Source organism: Pseudoliparis swirei, chromosome 16, assembly GCF_029220125.1.
Source record: "Pseudoliparis swirei isolate HS2019 ecotype Mariana Trench chromosome 16, NWPU_hadal_v1, whole genome shotgun sequence".
NCBI classification, from domain to species: domain Eukaryota; kingdom Metazoa; phylum Chordata; class Actinopteri; order Perciformes; family Liparidae; genus Pseudoliparis; species Pseudoliparis swirei.
The window spans coordinates 12,559,886-12,582,166 of NC_079403.1; the positions used below are offsets into that span (position 1 = coordinate 12,559,886).

At 41.0% G+C, this 22,281-nt stretch overlaps 1 protein-coding gene across 3 annotated transcripts in view; it reads left to right on the top strand.

Moving 5' to 3' along the window:
* Positions 1-22,281, top strand: part of pola1 (polymerase (DNA directed), alpha 1) — a 76,293-nt gene that overhangs the window by 29,248 nt on the left and 24,764 nt on the right. For 2 of the 3 annotated variants that reach the window (XM_056433518.1, XM_056433519.1), the window contains 8 exons: positions 4,713-4,745; positions 6,344-6,436; positions 6,547-6,752; positions 6,956-7,088; positions 9,109-9,240; positions 9,483-9,657; positions 10,263-10,444; positions 15,634-15,765. In XM_056433518.1, coding sequence (XP_056289493.1) covers positions 4,713-4,745; positions 6,344-6,436; positions 6,547-6,752; positions 6,956-7,088; positions 9,109-9,240; positions 9,483-9,657; positions 10,263-10,444; positions 15,634-15,765 — 1,086 coding nt within the window. The remainder of the gene's footprint in view (positions 1-4,712; positions 4,746-6,343; positions 6,437-6,546; positions 6,753-6,955; positions 7,089-9,108; positions 9,241-9,482; positions 9,658-10,262; positions 10,445-15,633; positions 15,766-22,281) is intronic. The other variant, XM_056433520.1, reaches the window with a different exon arrangement.

A 22,281-nucleotide genomic window follows, 5' to 3' on the forward strand; every position in this document is an offset into this window, starting at 1 on the left:
TAACAGTGTGAAATATGATTTTAACTGATTGTTTTGCATCATAGAGAGTGTGTTAAGGCGAAGAAGAGATTCACCGTAATTTGTTGTGAATACAAAACTGTTACATTTGAATTCAGAGAAAATGAACCGTACTTATCAGGACTGGAGAGATATCAAATCTTCACAACGTCAAGATATCTTCAGGTTAAGTAATTCATTTGGACCGTGGAATTCCAGCCAGTAGTGACAAAGGACTATCATAAATTCTCAAAGCTCATGTTGCTCAAATGTCTTGTTTAATTCGAAGACCGTTTAGTGCAGTGGTCGCCAACCCGTCGATCGCGATCGACCGGTCGATCTCGGAGACGTTCCCTGTCGATCTCCAAAATAAAATGAAAATAAAATCAGAAACACATTGTTCCTCGTTCTCGAACATTTTCTGAAGTGTCTTCTGAAACGTTTTCTTCCTGACTGGAAGATCGACGTCAGAAAAGATCTCCGCCTGATTTTAATGAACGTCTGAAAGCGGGTTCTCTGACAGCCGTGTTCTCAGCTGTGCTCCCCCAAAGAGGGGAGCGTATAGTCCAGGTGGGGCGCAGGGGAAATGCAGAAAGACCTTTATTCATAACTTTACATATTACACAAGTTCAAAGTACAAGGAGACATACAACTACGTCATCAATAAATAAATGTTGTAATGCCTGTACCTTAGTGTAAATGTTTACGTTACGGCATTAACAAATTACGCCTGCGCATGCGCAACTGCCGAGATTCTTGGGGACTTGCCAAGTCTTACCTCCGTGAGTTTGGCTTTTCTGCTGTTGTCCTTCAAAACAAAAGCTCAACATTTAGCTTTTATTCTTGTCTGATGGAGCAATCTGGTTTACTTGAAAGTGATTGCAATTGTATTTATTCTATTATTTGAAAAAGCACAGATGCAGGAGTCACAAATGGTGATTCTCATATTTATTATTATTATAATTATTTAAATCTGAGGAAGTCTGTAGAGCTGATGTGAACATATTCACCAACGGGCTGACTTCAGAACCAGTCCCAGATGAGAAAACTTTCATGAATACCAAATTTTCCCCGAAAAACTTGTCAGTGAAGTTGAGAAAATCACCAAATCAAAGACCAGGAGCTGGATGACTGACAGCAGCTCACAGACTGCCTCAGACTGTCTGTCTGTGTTTATGAACTAACTACAAGCTCACAGACAGAGTTCAGTCACAGCCGTCACACTGACTGGAGTCACATGACTTGATGGCATTATGATGAGAGCTGAACTTACATGAGTTGCACTGACTGATCATGTTGTCAGTGTCATGTTGTAATGTAAACAAATACAACATTTATATTTGTAGTTCATCCAGCTTGTTCATAATGTGTGCGGTGAACAAATATCTTATGTTTTATATTGCACTTAAATTCTGTGTTCCTAGTCTCATCAATTTGAAAGCTGGACCAAAGTGTTTTGATTTCATTCAATTAGAATTCGGCCAAATAAAAAGTCTCAAGTCATAAGTCCAGTCTGGACAGTCGTTTTCTAGATATTTCGGTAGATCTTGCCGGTCATGAAGGCGGAGGTCAGGGATCTTGGGCTCAAAAAGGTTGGTGACCTCTGGTTTAGTGTATTGAAGATATTCAGTTTACTTTGAAAAAAGAGTGGAATAATATTGACATCCGACAAGCTTAAACCAGTTTTGCAGATTCTTTTTTTGTAACTACATAAATCCCTTTTCGATAATCTGGTCAATGTAAAAATCGCCTTGGTTTTACTGGCATCGGGGTAACACAGCAATAGGAGTCAAGCTTTTTCAGTTGTCTGGCCCAGCGGCATGCACGGTGCTGCCTGGAGTAGTCATCAGAGGGACGACACACACACACACACACACACACACACACACACACACACACACACACACACACACACACACTCACTCACTCACTCACACACTCTTTGTACCCCCTGGGGCTATGTGTTTGCATTGGTCCATATAATATGTGTGTTGGTATGTGTTTCAAGATGAACACAGACACACCCACACACACACATGCAGTCAGTTGCACAGATTGCATCATGGTCAAACGACTTGTCTTTCACACGGTTCATTCCTTAAAGCAGTCTGTCCTGCTGGGACTGACAGGATATGGAAACCTGTCTAAATAAGTCCACACATCAATTACTTCAACGCATTCTCACCCCTCTCGCCTCACTGTCTTTCCCACATCTCTCTATTTATCACTGCTCTGCCTTTTCCTTCCATCTATTCTCTGATCATTTCGATCTCCTCCCGTCTGTCTTCTCTCTCAGCGCTTCTCTTTTGTTGTTTTATCATGGTGAAAAGAGTTAACGAAAAAGTCCAAAGTTTATGGGGAAAAAAGGCTGGATTTGAGTCAATTTGATGACATATACCATGACATATTAGAGATTTGTCAACATTAAGGGTTTTTGCTGTTCAAATTATACTGAGGCTTAGTAACTATTAGTGGGTGTTCAGACTGAAAACATGTATGTGTTAAAATGCAAGGGCCTGTGTTGGTGTGGTTGTTTTAAACAACATTTTATCCAGGAGCTGATCTGGTCCTGTTTTTCCTTCGAGATGGCTCACTCGTGAGCTGCTTCCACCATCAATGTGCCGATCGGGCAGCGAATGTTGTTGTTTAACTGAAGAGTGATTTGATAGCGAGATATTGGATCAGTGCATACATGCGATACCCGATCTGGCACTTTAGGCTGTATTCGAGGAACAATTCTAATATGAATAACGATGTATAAGTTCATTCACGCAGTGTCGTTGTCTGTGTGAGCGCAGCCAGGATGGAATTATTTGGGGGGGGGGGGGGGGGGGTGAAGTTCCAACTCAATGCTTTGTAGCAGGAATGTATTTTAATGATTTTGCAGGCTTAGAACAACCTCAATATTTATGGAAGGGACTTTTGGTTACGAAGGTACCGCAATGTTTTATTTCTATGATTCCAATTTGCCCAGCCATTTAAAGGGAGAGTTTGGATTTCTTGAAGAAAAGTTGTATTGGGGACTGATCCATAGTCGGTATATTCCCTTCAGTAAATGCCTGGGCTGGTCCCCATTGTGGAGAAACAGACGGGAGGAAAGCAGTGTTATGCTGTGGAGGGGAGCAGCAACAAAACATATTTTTGCCACCTGAAAGAAAGACCCAACAAAAAAAATCAATATCAGTTTAAGTGTACACTATATTTAAAATATGTTCACGGTTGCGGTCAGACTGCCCAGTTCGTTACGCTTTCTTCAAAGCCGTCAGACACAAGAACCAAACTAACTGACCGATCGAGGCAGCCGTGGAACAGCAACTTTCACGCCGAGTGATGTAAAATTACTGTTTTTGTCAATGGAGTCTTGTAGCTTTGCAGAGAACATGGATAAATATAACGGCTTCAATTCCCCGTCGGGAATGGCTGTCAGACGGCAAAATAAAGCAGTGAAATCATTCTAAAATCAACTGATATTTATGTTCTTTTAAGTAGCTGTAATACGTTTCGCTGCTTCCTCATGACCAACTTTTGTGATGGTAGCCTGCTTTACTCTCGCCATTCTTAGTTCTATTGTTTGGCACAGTTCATGGTGAAACATTTATGAATATGTGGAATCTTAAATAGAGACTGTCACATTTTAACTCCAAAGAAAAAAGTGTTTGGCTTTTTAGATGTATAGAAAATGTGTCTCAAATCATGCTTAGTTTTGCTCTGAAGATTTCTCTAACTACTCTGAGCCCCACGACGCATTTCATGGTCCCCTTCCCGTCCCTTTCTTTTGTCTCCTAAACTAGCAGGAGAAGGACTAGTCATTTTGTCTGCACCAAAGCTTAGCAGCACAATTTAGTGCATATGTGCTTTGGCCAAGATGTGTGTGTGTGTGGCGAGACCTTGACCTTGACTGTAGTCCCTAATGGAGGAGGCTGTTCTGTGAATGACTCAAACTCCCCCCGCCGCTGTACAGTGGTATGTAGCAGCCCATAAAGCATGCTTAAGTCCCTCTCTGGTTTCAGGGAGTGGAACACCCCCCCCAGTCCAGCCACAGTTTGACCCCGCCCCTTCCACACACTCTGAAATAGCCACGTCCTTGTCCCCACACCGAGCACAGTGTGTGTCAGGGTGTGTATATATGCAGTCGTGGTTGATTGAGGAGCAGATTGCTGGTGACAAGTCACACTGCGTTCCATCCCTCCGACCCCCCAGATTAGCCACCAGAAGCCCCCACCCTGCCCTCCCGTCCTCTGGGCCCCCACCTGTTGGGATCCCTCCGCTGCTCAGATCTCTCCCTCACAGACCCGCACACACCCACAGTGGACAACCTGCATTAACAGAATTCTCTTGTTTGTCCGTCACTCACTCTGTGGGTGATAAAGGCCATTACGAGTCATTAAGGTGTGCTTGTGTGTTTGAGTGTGTGTTGCTCGGCTAGGATGTGTGTGGGTTGAATCGACGGCTGTCACAGCACGCTCTCATAATTGCCCTCTTAGCCAATTATCCCCCATTTAAAAGCAAGTCACCTGCTTTGCTCCAATGTCCACACAAATGCTTGCACACACACGCCACACAGAGAGAATAAATGACATGGAAACTTAATATTTAATCGTTGTTTGTTCTTCAGTGATTTGTTTGTTTACTGTGCTGAAATGCTTGATATGCAGTAATGCTTTTTTGCTTTTTGCACCAGTCTCCAGTCATACTGTGTCTGTGTTGTCTTTCAGATTCTGATGCACACCAAGGAATTGGTTCAGAAGGTGGGTTATTATTTATATATTATATAAATATATTATAGCCATGTGTGTGTATATATATTTATATATACTGTGTGTGTATATATATTATGTATGTATATATACTGTGTGTATATATGCATGTACTGTATGTATATATATATGTATTTTCTGTATATATACTGTATATATGTATGTGTATTAGGGCTGGGCACGTTAACGCGTTAATCTTGCGTTAACGCATCAATTAATTAACGCCGACAATTATTTTATCGCGCGTTAACGCAGGTTTTATTATTTATTTTATTATTGTAAAAGTGTGTTGCTCACAGGCTTTTATTTTGTAAAAGTCTGCTACTGATTGCTGCGGAACCAGAAAAGAAAGTCATTCGCGGTTTAACAAACATGCAGAATCTCAACAAATGACGGCAGGTATGAGACGCCCTCAAGACACACATCACACGGAGAATACACGAGTTGTATGAAAAGGAGAGGACTGCAAAAGCGACAGCTTCACAACGTGCACCCGCTGTCGCTCTCACTGGGGACGACTGGACATCGGGTGACCAGACGTCCGGTTTTCCCCGGACATGTCCTGCTTTTGAGACCTAAAAAATGCGTCCGGCAGGGATTCCAAAAACGTTGGGATTTTGCTTCGTCGGATATTTGTGTTTCTCTGGGTTTTCATAAACTAGTATTTACCCCTTACAATTTTTGGAAATGGTATCTCCCTTACGTTCCACCTTCTTGCGTGAGCTGAGAGAATAGAGAACAGTCATTGGTCGACCGATCTCAGGGTTGCCAGATACACGATAATTATCCTCCAAATACAACCATTTTGAGCCTTTGGTACGACACTTCACCATCTCCAATCTGGCAACACTGAGCACCTTGCCGCCTCCACTAGTTCATTGTTGTTTGTGCGGCATGATATAAACTACGACCAGTGCCGCCGCTCCCATAGCGCACTATGCGCTGTGCGTAGGGCACCAAGGGCTCCACAAAATAGGCAACTAAAAAAATCCTCATAGTTATAATAATTATAATGCCGATATTATTTCAGTCTAGAAATATTAGGCACCTTTTAGGCATGTATATCACAAAACAGGCAGAACAAGAGAGATGTTTAATCTCAGCAACATTTAAAATAGAAGTGCGCTATACACTACTTTTGAATTAATTATTGGATTTTGCGTATACAAATGCGATTAATCGTGATGAATCAGGGAAATCATGCGATTAATCGCGATTAAAAATTGTAATCGTTGCCCAGCCCTAATGTGTATATATAGATACTGTATGTATATTCATATATAGATATATATTTGTGTATATATATATTATGTATGTATATATACTTTGTGTGTATATATATATTTGTGTGTATATATATATATATACAGGATATATATGTGTGTGTATATATATATATATACACAGTATATGAGTGCATATATATATATATATATATATATATATAGGCATTAAAATAATAAGTTCTGATTAGAAATTTAAATATAAATAAAATAAGTTGTGAAAGATATTTTGTGAGCCCTTATTTGAAGTCAATATATTGTCTTCCTTATCAGACCGTTTTTTCATTTTCTACTTGTGTGCCTCAGATGAATCTGGAAGTCATCTACGGAGATACGGACTCCATCATGATCAACACCAACAGCAGGTCTTTGGAGGAAGTCTACAAGCTTGGCAACAAGGTGTGTTTGTCTCCAAGTGCTTCCCCAGCAGTTGAGAAGTCGTGTATCCCTTTTCTAAAGTTCAATATTTGAGCTTTCATTCAATGCATATGTGGGTTTGTTATTTCCAGGTGAAGGCCGAAGTAAACAAGCTCTACAAACTGCTGGAGATCGATATCGACGGTGTGTTTAAGTCCCTTTTACTGCTGAAGAAGAAGAAATACGCCGCCTTGGTGGTGGAGAACCATGGCGAAGGACGATACAGCGTCAAGCAGGAGCTCAAAGGCTTGGACATCGTCCGCAGAGATTGGTGTGACCTGGCCAAGGAATGTGGCAAGTAGGTTGTTTGAACTCTTTTTAATGTGGTGTACGGCGACCTTGAGTGCCTTGAAAGGCACCTTATAAAATAAATGTATTATTATTATTAAGTACGTTGGTTGTACAAACTGAGTTATGACTGAAGGCTATCTTTAAGGCATCATAAGATATCCATTTATATTCTTGTTATACACGATAAAATGTGTTCTCCTGCTCTTGCAGCTATGTGATCGGTCAAATCCTGTCGGACCAGAGTCGAGATGTCATTGTGGAGAACATCCAGAAACACCTGGTGGAGGTGGGAGAAAAAGTAGCAGCTGGAACAATTCCACTCAACCAGTATGAGATAAACAAGGTGAGGTCATGGCTGTATGTGTGAACATTTCCAAGCCTGAAGAGAAGAGCCTGAAGCTGAAACCTTAAGTAAGCCGGCTGGTTTGCGTCCTCTTGACAACCGGCAATTCACATGTGCAGTAGTGTACACAGTGGAAGTGGGAGAAACCCGATGTTAGGCTCTGGCAAATGTTGGGGGGGTTGTTCTATTGTATTTGGTATTGCTGTATATGGGGCAGCACCCAATTATTTTTTGGATTGATTAATTTAACAGTAAAAAAAAAAAAATCCTTTTAAATTAAAAAAAATAAATTTACACAAAATGTCTTCATCGTTATTTAAATATGTTATCATCTTTGGAATGTAACAATATAATATACCTTATTTGTCAGATCCCTAATCAGAAAAATACTGGACCTCAAATCCGAAAGAATTGCTGCAACACAGATTAATTGAAGCACTGTATCAATTCCCTGAACTGGAGAATCTGTATTTTTGGCTTAAAGCTTCAAAAAGTTATGATTAGAGATGCACCGATCAGGTTTTTTGGTACCGATCACTGAAATCAGTATCTGCCGATCCGAGAATACCGATCACCGATCACGGTGTCGATTGAAGCATTCTATTTATTGTGTAGCATTATTGCCTAGGACTATGAGGAAATACATATATAAAGCACCTCAAACATGAAAGAAATTACAGATTTCTTACATCTTTTACTTTGAAAAATGTCCGAATTGATACATTAAAATTGTTTGATTGCTATTGTTGGGGATTTCAGATATGTATGGAACTCATCTGCATTATTCATTTCCTGGAACTCTTGGGGAAATCTATATACAGGACTTTTTTTAACATACAAAAGTCTGACTTATTTTTATAAACTCTTCCTTGGTAAAGTAAAAATGTTTTAATGTCAGCATAATTTAAGCTAAATCTCAGAAACTATCTATAAAGATAAAAAATCAGTTCATTGTTTACTTTTATATGTTAGTATATGATTTGTCGACATCTTATTTTGATAAACGGATGTTGTTTCACGTGGTTCTTTCCGCTAACTTTGCAAAACCGGATGTTTTCACGTGAATCCTAACCCGCTAACTTTATCAAAACCCTCGCGCGCTCCCGATCGAATGCGTTTACCGTGAACATCAGTCTATCGGGGCTCAGACATGTGAGAGTCGGCTGAGTTGACCCAGAGATTCAACTCGGGGGACAGAGACGCCGCTCGGTGCGTGAGGATCCCCTCGTGGACCTCTGCCGGCCCTCGCCGGGCGCATCGTCTCCGTTGCGATGCTCTACGATTGAATCGTCTCTGATAGTTTTTCTCGCAGATGTTACGTCATCTGATCGGCCGCTTTGATCGGCCGTTTTGAGAACGCCGATCAAAACCGATAATGGGAATATCGGCCGATATGGATCGGCGCCGATCAGATCGGTGCATCCCTAGTTATGATATGAATGCATTTCATCTCTGGAGTAATATGCAGTTAAGATAATGACAAGCAAATTTATTTTTGCATCAGTTTGAGGCAACGGAAATGATTGAAGCAATTTAGGGATTGTAACAACAGTCCCAGACTGTATCTGACTATTTGGAAGCTATTTCCTCACTAATACTTAACCGTCAAAGTAAACTGGAATCATAAAAGAGCCGAATACCAATGTAAGATGAAGCATGGTGATAATCCGAGTATGTCGTGCTTTGGTGGGGACAATAAGTAAACGGGACACAGCGCTGTCTTGCTCCCACTGCTGGCTTTCACTTTAGGAAGAGTTGGAGACATTTTCAATTTGCAGAATTTACACAGCACTACATTGTTTTTATGTTTTTTCATAAGAGGATCATGGGTGAGGTATTTTTGCTGCAGCTTGTTCTTTGAGAGAATGCAGGTTTTTGCCCGGCTACAGCCAACATTGTGATGCACCAACGCATGTTCCGCAAATTGATGCATGTTTGTAATCAATCAGAACGATTACCTCCACGAATCCCCCCAGGCAGACCTTTCTCTTCATTGCTGCTGTCGTGCGCTTCCCTCCAGGCTCTGACCAAAGATCCTCAGGACTATCCAGATAAGAAGAGCCTCCCTCACGTCCATGTGGCTCTATGGATCAACTCCCAGGGTGGTCGCCGGGTCAAATCTGGAGATACAGTGTCTTACATCATCTGCAAGGTGTGTAGGAGTATAGGAGAGAAACAGAGATATCGTCTCTTGAGACATTGGTCCACTCGTCAATTCATGGTTTTTATACCTGCATTTCAACACCTAATCTTTAAAATCCCAGAATACACTGAACATCATGGAGTGATCCATACCAATGCAAGAATATCCAAAGAAATATTTTTTGTGGACATAATAGTATATAGTACTATATATGTGTGTGTATATATGTATGTCTTTTCTTTATTCTCTAGGACGGCTCCACGCTGGCAGCCAGTCAGAGGGCCTATGCTCAAGAGCAGCTCCAGAAGCAGGAGGGTCTCAGTGTGGACACTCAGTACTACCTTGCCCAGCAGGTCCACCCTGTGGTGTCCCGCATCTGTGACCCCATTGAGGGCATCGACGGCGTGCTCGTCGCCACGTGGCTGGGTAAGTTACCGACTGAAGACTTCAGTGTTATTGAGAGTGGGTGGCCGAAACCACTCTGATGTTAAATTAGGATTTGAGGAATTTCAGGTTTCCTTAAGCCTTGAAAATATGACAAATAGCCCAATTATTTAGAAAAGAAATCGTCAATGAAAGTATTTAATAAAAATGTACCGTGTTAAATGTTTATCGTTGTTACTGACGCCAGCATGCATAACGATTCTTATTGTGATTTTAATTATTAATTTGCAGGTTACAGACATACTATTATATAAATAAACAATGACCATGTGGTATTTCTGGTGCACAGCTTACTTTGAGTGATAGTACTAATCTCTCTTTATGTATGTGTTAGCATTAGTCCTAATTCTGGTTTTATAGTCTGGTGACAGCTGAGGCAGCCAAAGATAGAAAAGATGTCACACCTAATATTAGAACAGCCTAATAAAAGTAAACAAATTGATATTTCATTGTTGTCTAATAGTCATTTAATGAAATGGTTTGAATGGAAAATTCCAGAGTATTTTGTCTGCTCTGCCCGTCTGTTTGTAAATGCGACAGGATGAAACCATCTGGTGTAACCCAGAATATTATTTTGTCCATACCAGGTCTGGACCCGAGTCATTTCCGGGCTCACCAGCAGTACCAGAGGGAGGAAGAAGCTGATGGCATGCTGGGAGCGCCGGTCCAGCTGACCGACGAAGAGCGCTATAAAGACTGTGAGAGGTTCACCTTCACCTGCCCTCAATGTGGCACTGACAACGTATACGACAGCGTCTTTGAAGGAGCTGTGAGTAGAAGTCCTCATGCACTGTGGCCATGGAGCAAGACATACCACATTAAAACTAGGGCTGTGAAACGATTACAAATTTTAATCAAATTAATCACAGGTTTCTGTGGATTTATCATGATTAATCACATATTGCTGATATTCTCGGTATATTTTTGTGAGAACATAAAGATTTATGACAAAAGACGGATATATACATTTATACACAGGGATGCACATAACTTGCTCACCAGTGTGCGCGCATCGCGGCCGAGAAGAGTTGTTGACGGAGGGGGGGGGGGTGCAAGTGACTTTTTTTCCTCCCGATGCGCACGCAGGCATCAGAGCTCTGCGGCGCGCGAGACGGAGATCGGAGTAGTGTTAACGCGACACGTAGAGACAAAATGACATGCTGCTGGTTAGAGACGACCAACAACAGACGTATTGGAAGCTCATTCTGCGCATGCGTTAAATGCGGTAAAAAAAATTAGCTAATTAATCCTGTAATTTAATCATAACGCGTTATTTTTCACAGCACTAATTAAAACAGTTGTGAAAATGTATATGGACTCTCAAACTTTAGAACATTTATTTTTTAAACTTGACTTCAAAGTAGATTTTCTGCATAAGTGGTGTAATGTAAGTATTTTATCACTAACGATACGTTTCACAGACCGTGATTGAAGACTCTGGGGATGGAGAAGAATAGTGTTTTCAAAGGCATTTCAGTCAAACTTCCTATGAAGGACTCATGCTTTAGTCATCCTCCATATTGTGTCTGTCTGTATTTTTAGACAGCTGCCTGGCTCCAACACAGACTCTGTTTTCATTGGCATAGTTTGGACTCCACAACTTGAAAAGCCTTTCCATAACCCCTGCTGCCCTATGAGCGAACATGAACACACACACACACACACACACACACACACACTGATCTCCTATCATTTGTCAGACCAAGGTCGTGTGTGTGTGTTATCAGCTTCTAATGAGGAGCAGGGCACACAGCCTTTTCTCATCTGAAAGAAACTAATAAAACTGACAACCCTCTGTCCTCTGCTGGGAGAGATAACTTGCATTAAATTAAGAGTATTATACACACACTCCATAAAGGTTGACATATTTACACACTTCAGCAGACACACTGGTATGTTTTACTGAGAGGCATACACAGTCGCACATAAAATATACAAGAAAATCGGTAGTCAATGCACATGGAAAAGGGAGGGGAAAAACAACTTCCTACTTTTGTTGTTTAAACAGTCAAATATGTCATTAGGAAGTTTGCCGTATTAAATCCCAACTTCAGGCTAAACTTCCCCGGATTTGTCTGATTACTGGTTAATTTTCCAACATGCGTCAGAGTCTGGCATGCATGCACACAGAGAAACTGATAAGACAGTAAGTTAATTAGGGTAGGGAACATGGTCTAACAGCTCAGTGAGAGGGGAGGACAGAAAGGCCTTGACTCCACCACTGACACAGAGCTGGAGATGGTAGGAGGCGGCGTGATGGATGATGGAGGACAGACAGAGGAGGAAAGTTGTTTGATGAGGGTAGCGGGTAGAGGGGGATGAAAGGATGAAGGATGAAGTATGGAGGGAGATAAAGCTGGATGGAACAGCGGGGGTTTCCCAGAGTTTTGATAGAGCATGAGGCCAAGACGTGGATAAAAACGGTACGGGTAGATGCATGTTAATACAATTATTATACATGTTTGTAGAGAGCTAATTATTGCCCAGATATGCAGTGTTAAAGATGACATTTGTTTGGGGTTGTAGACGATACTTGGAGGAGTGATGTGTGTTTAGAGATACAATCCTCTTCTCTCAGAAGACTCACACAAACGCAACAAAATGCTTTGGTTGTTTTCATATTAACATTTCATTTCGCAGCCATAAATTTACTGGCAAGTGAGGAGTGTTGTATGATTTTTTTTTATACATTCAACTTGTCTGAGGAGGGAGATTCCTGTTATCAAAATGAAGTTTGGAATGAAACAAGTGAGATAAAAGAAGAGGTGGAGGGGAGGAGAAGAAGAAGGAGAAGGGAGGCTGCTTTCATCCAGAGCAGACAGGGGGGGAAACATAAAGAAGAGGCGGAGAGACCAAGATGGAGCGGGTTAATGTGTGTAGCTGCATATTAAGGGAGTCAAATGAGTTGATTGACTTGAACTGGCAGGGGTTTTGTTTGGTAAAAAGAAGATGTAGGCCAACAAAAAAATCTGTGTGGGGGAGTGCTACATGCATACTTGTGGCATGGTTCAAGTTTAGAGGTGCTAGTGTTAAAAGCTGTCATATTTAATTTGCATTTTCTTTATTGCATTTACTATAGGCCTTGCAGTAAAGTGTTATAGAGGTCAGGGTGACCTGCTTTCTTCAGGCTACAATAATGTAAGAATGTATTGGACTCGGGGGTGCTGAAAGCCTTTCAATGCCTCTGATGGGTTCTTTTGTAGAGGTTTAAAGGTAATGGCCAAGTTGCTATGTTACAAAACTGCTTAGCTGTCATGAATCCCTGTGCATGCATGCATATATGTATGCACACGACAATACATTCATAAAATCTGGTGGGAGGGAGACTGTAGGTATTGCATTACGTGTAAAAATGATTATTTCCCTCTAATAGCTGGTATAGCTGGAATATCTTCTGAAAGCCTTTTGATGTAATGCAAATTACATTTACGTGGAGAAAGATATCACAGCTTGGACGGGCAGAAGTTAAACTGTGTTAGAAAATAGCTGTCTCTTTGATGGAAATTCAAAGGTACAACCTGTTTATAGAATGTGAGACATTAACTACAACTCCCAAGATGCATTTCAGTGAGAAACAACATACAAAATATGGGCTGAGTTTTTCTAGCAGATCATTTCAATTTTGGCAAACGTTTGCGACATGCTAGCTGCTATGACAGGAAACATGATCCCGTAGGAATGTACTTGAAGCAATAACCCAAACCTGGGCAACTATTTCTGAGATTAAGTACCAAAATTATATTTTTGGGGGTTTCTAGGGGCGCTCTGACAAGCAAACAGTCACCCCATTTTCATTGAACTCTTGCTGTTCGACCCCTGGTGCAGTTGTCGACACGGTAATCGTACTCCTGTGTTTCTTGACATCAACAACCAGTCAAAAAGTCAAGTCAAAAATACTTGTGAGGTGGTCTCGGCTTGTTTCCAAGAGAACCCCAGTGCGGTTTGATTACAGGGAGAACATATAATGCAAAGCAATTGACTCTTCACTAAGCTACTACATAATGCAGGGGTGTCCAAAGTCCGGCAGATTTCATACGGCCCGTGACATCGGTCATATAATGTGTTATTTCTGGCCCGCCAGATCTGTCAGAATAAATAAATCATAAAAACTTGAAAGACGTAATTCCTCCTCTCATGTTTCTGGCTCTGCGTGGCGTGAGCCCTTCTCCAAACCTATTTGCCATGGCGACGGCAAAAAAAAGGACAAAAGTTGACAGTGAGGGCGGCGTTCAGGAGCGGTGGGAATTACTAGTGTTTCCCCTCCCATGTACAAATAAAACATCTTGAATCTTGAATCTTGAATCTTGAATGAGAACAGGGTGGGGGTCCGCCCCACTGAAATGTTCTCTCTCGCTCCAGGTTACCACAGAAGTAATGTCAGGTTGCTTTATTAACTAAACGGTCGTCTGTTATTGATCGTATCGACACAGCGGCATGTCATTTCTGTCTCTACGGGGTGGCGTTCACACTTCTCCTGGCTCTCGGTATCGCGGCGGAGCTCCGCCCCCATGCGCACAGACAGGTGAGCGCGCTCCAACCAGCCGGCAGAGAGGTCCAATATGTCGCGGGAACAGCAAACCGACACCTCTGCGTTCCCACGGTGGTGTAGACAAGTCGTCTCGGAGTCGCTCTTTGCTCCAGGTTCAAGAGACGCGGTGGGGCGCGAGGGGGATGCAGATTCTTTTATTTCAAGACCTTGTTTGAGAACTTCACGTATTACAAACTACACGGACATAAAACTAAGTCATTCATAAATAAAGAGCGAAATGCCTGTCACCTACTTTCGTGTAAACGTGTCGTTACAGCGTTAACCGGTTACGCTGCGCATGCGCGACAGACGAGATTCTTGGCGACTTGCCAGGTGTTACCTCAGCGTTCCAGCTGTTGCCCTTCAAAACAAGAGCTCAACATTGAGCTGTATTGAGAGTGGCTGCAACCCCGTTTTAAAAAGAGGTGTCCTAGAAAGCCCATTTTATCACACATAGAGTAAAACGGGATGACTCACACATATCTGCACTGGTTTTGTTTTTCAAAGGTTGCGCGTTATTGTTATTTTGAAAAGATATGCAGTGTAACTAACACTCAGTAAAACTCTTTATGCCCAAATATTTGATCTTATTTTGTTTAATTTTTCACAGGTTGCACTTTATTGATATTATCTTGAAAAGGTATTCAGTGCAAAACAGGTTGATTGCTGCCACAATCAGCTAAATGTGAAGTGTGTTGAACGGTAACATGTCATTAACAGTGAAAAACCTGTAGATGTGACAAACTATTGCTTTTCTGAAAAGATCTAGTAAAAGATGAGGGCAAAATTAATTAGTTTTTAAGTGTAATGATAACAGACCACTTTGCATTACTTATAACTCCTGTTTAAAATGTTCATTAAGCAACGTTATGTAACTCATAGAAATGTACGGTATTCTATATACAGCGTTTTCATTGTTATCTGACTGAATGAAAGGCAGACTTGGTTATATTATATGTGGTTACATTGTCATTTAAAAAATAAAAGTAATTGTGACAGTAAAAATAAATTGTTTTATAACAGTGTATTTTCATGTAACTTTTGTGGTTTAAAAAATGTCTAAAGGAACTATTGGCCCCCGGGCATCTTTACTTTATCACAATTGGCCCTCGTTGCAAAAAGTTTGGACACCCCTGACTTAATGTGACTGACACTTTTCTTTTTCTCCAATTCTTCAGCTGCACCTGAATGCAGCATTGTGCAGACATTCCTAGCATTCAGCACTTTTAACCCCATTTAAGAGCAGAAGGTTGAAACCATCCTCAGTGTTTGTGTGAGCTGTCAGAATGGATTGTAGGCAACGTTACCGTCACCCGTTTCCATTCAAGTATTTTGAACAGGGCTGAAGAATGTATTTCTTTCGATAACTTCATCTGATATTGTGCATATATGAATCGATCTGATGTCGTGACACAGTTTCTCCTTTTCAGGGATTAAATTTGGAGCCCAGCTTGTTGCGATGCTGTCATGTCTCCTGTGGGAGCCAACTCACCGACTACCCTGTCAACATCAGCAACAAACTGCTCCATGACATCCGTCGTCATATCAAAACGTATTACTCTGTGAGTATTTCTGTTCGTGGGCCAGTTGGCAATACAACTGTGCTTTACACACACTCAAAAACACAAGCACACACACATTCCTGTATGTACTTTACCACCTGCAGGGCCACAAATGGACTTTTTTATTCAGTGTTTAATGTTGCAACTTGTTAGACGAGCACAGCTGGCCAGCCATTTATGCCCCTCTTTAAAAAAAAAAAACTTTTTCTCTGAAGGAACTTGCATTTTATTTACAAACACAAATGTATTCAGAGCAGATGCTTCAATTGATAACAAATATACATTAAATGTAAATCATTGGTCCAAAAACTCTACTTTTAAACTATTTGCATTGCAATGCATTGTGGTTGTTTGCGTGCCGCTGTAAATCAAAACTTTCCTAAAGAATTTAAATGAATGCTTCGGTGAACATAATTCAAGCATAAGTGTTCAGAGAAAAAGCGTCTTGTGGAAATTGACCTTCCACTAAGTGTTTATGGAAGGGTTGGACAGTATTTAACACAATGTGGGATTTAACTGATTCAGTAATGATAAGAGAAGCCATCAGAAAGATTCTGAACGGGAGCTGATGAAAACCTCAGCAGGGCACTGCGCTGACATTTTCAGCCAAAGAGCACATTATGCTGGCAGAATGAAAAGAGCACCAGAAAGATTTGAAGGAGCATGATCTGAGAAAATACTTAAATGGCCATTTTTACTTTGAATACCAAATTTAACATGCGCACTTTGTCAGTTTTCTGTTACAGTTACAAGGTGAAATTTAAATGATACATCTGGGAGAACTGAATCATTGGCGATACAGCAGGAAGTAAAAATACAACACATCAAGTGTGTTTGACTTTGAAGATCAGGCGGATTTTGTTCAATAATACGGGGCTACTCTTGGCTTGAAAGAACACATACGATGCTGGATTATAAGCTTTACGGGGTCAATTATTAAACTTGCAAATTGTGAAAATATGGATCAATGACTTCACACTTTACTCTTCAGATCTTTAGATAGAAGAACATTAAGCCAGAAACGGGTTCAGATGTGCGCACGGCCACAAGATCAAATATACGTTGAGTATCCTTGCATTCAGCAATGTCATACCAATGATGACATGCCGCCTCTATGTATCTTTTCTAATTGTTTGCTCATTGTTAAATCTTAACGACAATGTGGAGATCTTCTAGACTTTTGTCTGGCGAAAAATATCCAGATTTCACTAACGATTCTGATACATTGGGTCACGAAGTACTTAAAAATTGTAATCTATATAATGTTCAACATTCTGGTTGATTGGTTGTTTCTGACCAATTTACCATTGTTAAAGGAGCCCTGTCCTGTACTTGGGCTACTGAGGCATTTTGTTTTGCTCTGGCTAGATGGCTTGACGCGCTCTGGTCTTCTGCTGTTTGCTGTTCGATCCCGACAATTGCCTCCAACACGTTGAATGTTATAGAAACGATTTAATGATGTGAAGTCCGGTATGAAAACAAACAACAAGCTCACCGGGATACGGTCAAAACCCTTTCCGGTTCCGGGGTCAAAACACCTGCCGTCGCCAATTACCTCTTGATTAATATATTTGTACAAAAATATCCTCAACAGCGCCACCCAGTTTATACATAAGACATACATGTACCCGAACAACATTTGGCTCTTACACCCTGGTCAGTGTTGGAACAGTGCTTCCTCATCAATACTTGTGTGTGTGTCAGAGAACTGCTACCACCTGGCCAGAACTTTTGCCAACATCACTCATACTTAGCCAATGCATTAATGACCGAATACCTGCACAAGACATCCTTAGCAATAGCAAATGGTATCAAAACTAAAGTGGTGATCACCGAACAAATGATCCGCTCAATGTTAGCATGCTAACTATAGCGTTCAGCCCAAAGCACGGCTGTGTCAGAGAACAGCCTGCAGACAGAGCTGCTGACATGGCTGTAGATCATTAAGCTCGTTGGGTGAACTCGCCATGGTGAAGGTTAATGTCCTTTAGGTTGTTGGCTGAAGTTTGAAGCCCTCTTCAGATATGAAACGCTTTAGGAAACCCTGGACATGGTCTTTGCATGTGTGTGCCGGATGTTGCATATTGTTGTTTTGATGCTAGAAAATTCTGGGACTCCATTTAACCCGTGTACAGGGCCTGTTGTCTCTGTACTCTGCGAGGAGCAGCCTGAGGGAAGTAAACTGGATGCCTGTGTTGTCTTCGTAGGGGTCTCTCCCTCTCTCGCTCTCTTTCCCGGTAGCTTCTAACACCTTCGTCTTGAGTGAGTGGAATGCGCTGGCTGTCTGTAAAAGTGTGTATGTGTATGTGGGGGTAACTCTCCCACAGTGCTGAACAGAAATCAATTAGTTTGGTGAATGTGCGGGGAGCGAGCCCCCCCCCATCCCCTTTGTCACGATGTGTGAAACAGCTGCTACCACTGAATACTTACACCTCACACAGCAACACACTCGCACACAGACACACCACTGGAGGCTGAACAGCAGCGGACACGGCACACAGCGGGGCAATGAAGAGGGGTAATATTGTGTAATTAAGGATTCCTTTCAGGCCGAGGGAGAGTTCAAATAGAGCTGTTTGTCTGGCCAGATAGTGTGAAAGCTCTGCACCTCTGTGTGTGTAAAATGTGTGTGTGTACAAGAGTATACGTGCATGTGTGTTTGTGTCCTAAGCTAGGACCACAGAGACATTAATCATTAGTGAAATTACCTCCTGCACCCCCCACCCCCACTTCCCCACTATTATCAATAAACCATCCCCCTGAGAATGGGCAAACACTTGTTCAATCTTCACTTATGCGCGCGCACACACACACACACACACACACACACACACACACTCTGTTGTCATCCTTTCCTCCTTTCGTCTCGCTGTTCTTGGCAAAAAGAGAGATTTGCTCGTTTCCTGAACCACCCAATTCTTTTTCTCTTTTTTTGGTAACTCCTCCCATCTAACCACCGTTGCCATGGCATTTAACAAATTATTGCAATTACCCTCGTCATGCGGGTCGCCCCTGGAAACGGGCTGAGGGGCAAGAGTAGAAAGGGGGAGAGAGAGAGAAAGGGTGAATGAAGACCAGAGAAGGTGATAATCCTGTTTTGAACAAAAGGTCAAATTGCTGAATAGAGAAGCTTTGATTAAGCGGAGGAGGTACAAAGTGGAACCGTTTGAGCTCTATTCTCTGTGTGTGCGTGTGTGTGTGTGTGTGTGTGTGTGTGTGTGTGTGTGTGCTATAGAGCTGGATGTGTTGACTGCTCGACCAAAGACATTGAAAGTCGACTAACCATCCATTGGTTGATTTAATCAACAGTTTTTTGCACGAGGAATCACGCAAAAGCATCACTTTACTTTTAACTTCTGGGAAAGTAAAATATGCAAAAACTAATTCTAGGTGACGTTTCCATATAATGTCGATATAGGGTCATGAGGATAGACAGTCCTAGATTTTGGGCATCTTTATATGACATTGTGATGATTTTTCTTGCTTTTTAAGGATGCACGATAGTAAAGTGATGTCATTTTCTAACCAGACTGTTTACCTGCTGTTCTATTATCATTATATCCACATTACTCTTATTGTGTGAATATTTTCTGAAGAAAACAATCGATCTGGAACAATTAGTCAATTATTAGATTAGTAGTAGATTAACAAAACAATAATCTTCTCTTCTTAAATGTGAATACACTTTTTTTCTTCGATGAGAGTAAAGTTAATTTTTTTGTACTTTTGGTTGCACACAGCTAGAGATTTGAAGACGTCCCTTTGAGTTTTCGGAAAACGCATTTCTAAATATTTTTTTTAACATTATGGACTAAATTAACAATACCTGTTGACTAAGTCTTTAAAGAAAATGCCCATTACATTTTTTTCATTGCCAAACGTGATGTCCTCAACCAAACTGCGAAGATTAGTCAATCATTTGAACATTTAAAAGAACATTAATCAGTGAGCTGTTTTAAAATCGATTAATCGTTTAAGTCATTCTTCAAGTAAAATGGCAGCATTTGATTGTTGCAGATTCTGAAATGTGACGATTTGCAGCCTTTGTTGTGCTTACATTATTTTTTATTTGATATTTTGGGCTTTTGGACTGTTAATTGAGAACTTTTAGCATAGTAATCAATAATTAAAATAATTATTTAGTTTGCAGCGCTGATAAACCGTACGTGACCTTTCAGAAAAGATACATGGAGAAAAGACGCTTCAGATTCGAGCTGCAACTAACAACCATTTTCCTTATTAATGAATCTGCTTATCAATTAATAAGAAATTGTGAAAAAAATACCCGTATCCAAATGCAATGTCTTCAAGATTATATGGCCAAGATATTCATAGGATCATAGTTGTGAATTAGTTTTGAGTAACTAGCTGATCTATAGACCAATCGCTTCAGTACTAAGCTGTCAATCAGGTTCAAAACCACCCAGACTGCAGAACCCTTTTCAAAGATCATTGATTCATCAAAAGAGACGAATAACTAAAATCTTTGAGGCATCCGACCACAACATGTGTGACTGTACCGGAGCGAGTGGTTTTGGAAGTAGAGAGAGGGTATATTTCGATATTGGCCCTGTCGTGGCCTGGTCTTGCCTCTATTTGGTTAAATTATGTAGAACTCATTTGACGTCTGCTTTCAGTGTGTCAGGTATCCATTGTAGTAATTATGCAATTATAAGCCTTTATACCCCCCACACACATACACACACACCCTCGCTTTGGCGAAATGCCTCAATTATATTGTTCTCCCCTGCCTCGGTCCTCATGCGCTCTTGGTTTTTAGTCGTTTCTTTGTGGCTAAAACCGGACTGCTGCACTTAATCTCACGTGTGCGTGCGTGTGTGTGTGTGTGTGTGACATTACCAGAGCACGAGGGCATTTTCTTCTTTCCGTCCTGGGCGCTTGAGTCTTCGATGTGTGTCTTATTAAATAATTCTAATGTGCATAAATGGGAAACAATTAATATGTTTGTGCTCACACTGAACACTGTGTGTTCATTTCTCTTGTGAGTCCCATGGGAACAGCAGTGTGTGCCAAGGCTTGTGTCATAAGAAACACGCACAAAAAAGGCAGAGATCAAACAGCCGCCCATTGAAAATCACACCCTCATACTCCTTATCTCCCACCTCCACACACCATTGTCCAGCACATGTCTTTATCAGAGACAGCGAAGCCGTCTCATTTCCCATGATGCGCAGCTCTTTGTACGAGAGCGCCAGAGGTGTTTAGATAATTAGTCCTGGAGCATGGGTTTGTGGGTAAGGCTGTAAACTCTGGGACTTAGTAATTGATTTGAGACCTGTGTTTGGTTTTCAGTTAGAGGTGTGTGTGTGTGTGTGGTCTGCATGAAGCACTCCCTCTGCCCTTGTAGTCTTATTTCCTGTTGCATAATAAGAAAACATAATGTACAGGTTGTTCTGAGTTTGTATAAATGATGGGTATACTTACTTCATACCATTAGCCAGTCGTGCAAAGTGCTCCCATATTATTGGAACAATGGTAATGTCGTCTTTCAGCCACGTTTCTGGGGTCTGGAAGTAATTCTTTCCCCATCACAAAGCCTAAAGGGGAGCTGAATGTGGATTTTGTTCCATCTTAGGAGCCTTTGTGGGTACCAGGCTTCTCTGGTCATCTTGTCATGGGTCTGTCGACTGGGTAGATCGCTCTGTACTTTACCAGATTCGTTATGAATGTTGTGTCTATGTATTTACCCTTCATTTCCAAGGAAGGAGTGTTCATGAGTTCAAAAGTAAAGTCTTTACAAAGCGCTCAAAAAATCAAATACAACACCCAAAATATTGATTGCAAGGAATATACCTGGCACAATTAAGTCATCACTAGTGCCGCACATTGTTTAGAAGTACCTAAGAAACATCGGGAGAAGATCATCTGTTTGTAATCACGTGGACACAAGAGCTTTGAAGTCAAATGCATCTGGAAGGTCAAACTGGTGGTAATCAAAGTCCTGGAAAAACGACATCAGTTTCGTGTGAATGCAACACAATGAATACAAATCCTGGAATAACTTATACTGTAGTTAACGAAAGAAAAGCAACAATTTATGGCAATGACAATGAACATAATGTCAAACCTACACTACTTATGACCATGTGATATTTCAGTTTTTCTTTTTTAATACATTTTCGGGTTTTTTCTGTCAAGATGGGGTGCTGAGTGTAGATTAATGAGAAATAAAATTAACTTTTGGGGATTTTAGCAGATGGGTGCAATGAAACAAAAAGTGAAAAATGTAAAGTGGTCTGAATACTTTCCGTACCCACTGTATGTATATGTATATATGTGTGTATGTATGTATATATATATGGATGTGTGTGTATATATATATATATCCAGTAGTTTCTTTCAGCCATACCTGGACGATGTTTATATAAATCCTCAGTAGTCTGATGAAGACAACAGTTTGAGTTAACTAAAAATGTTTTTTTCCAAAAGCAAAATTCTAATCAATTCAGATTTTCTGAGCCAATTAAGTTACTATGTGCTGATAATCAATTTAAA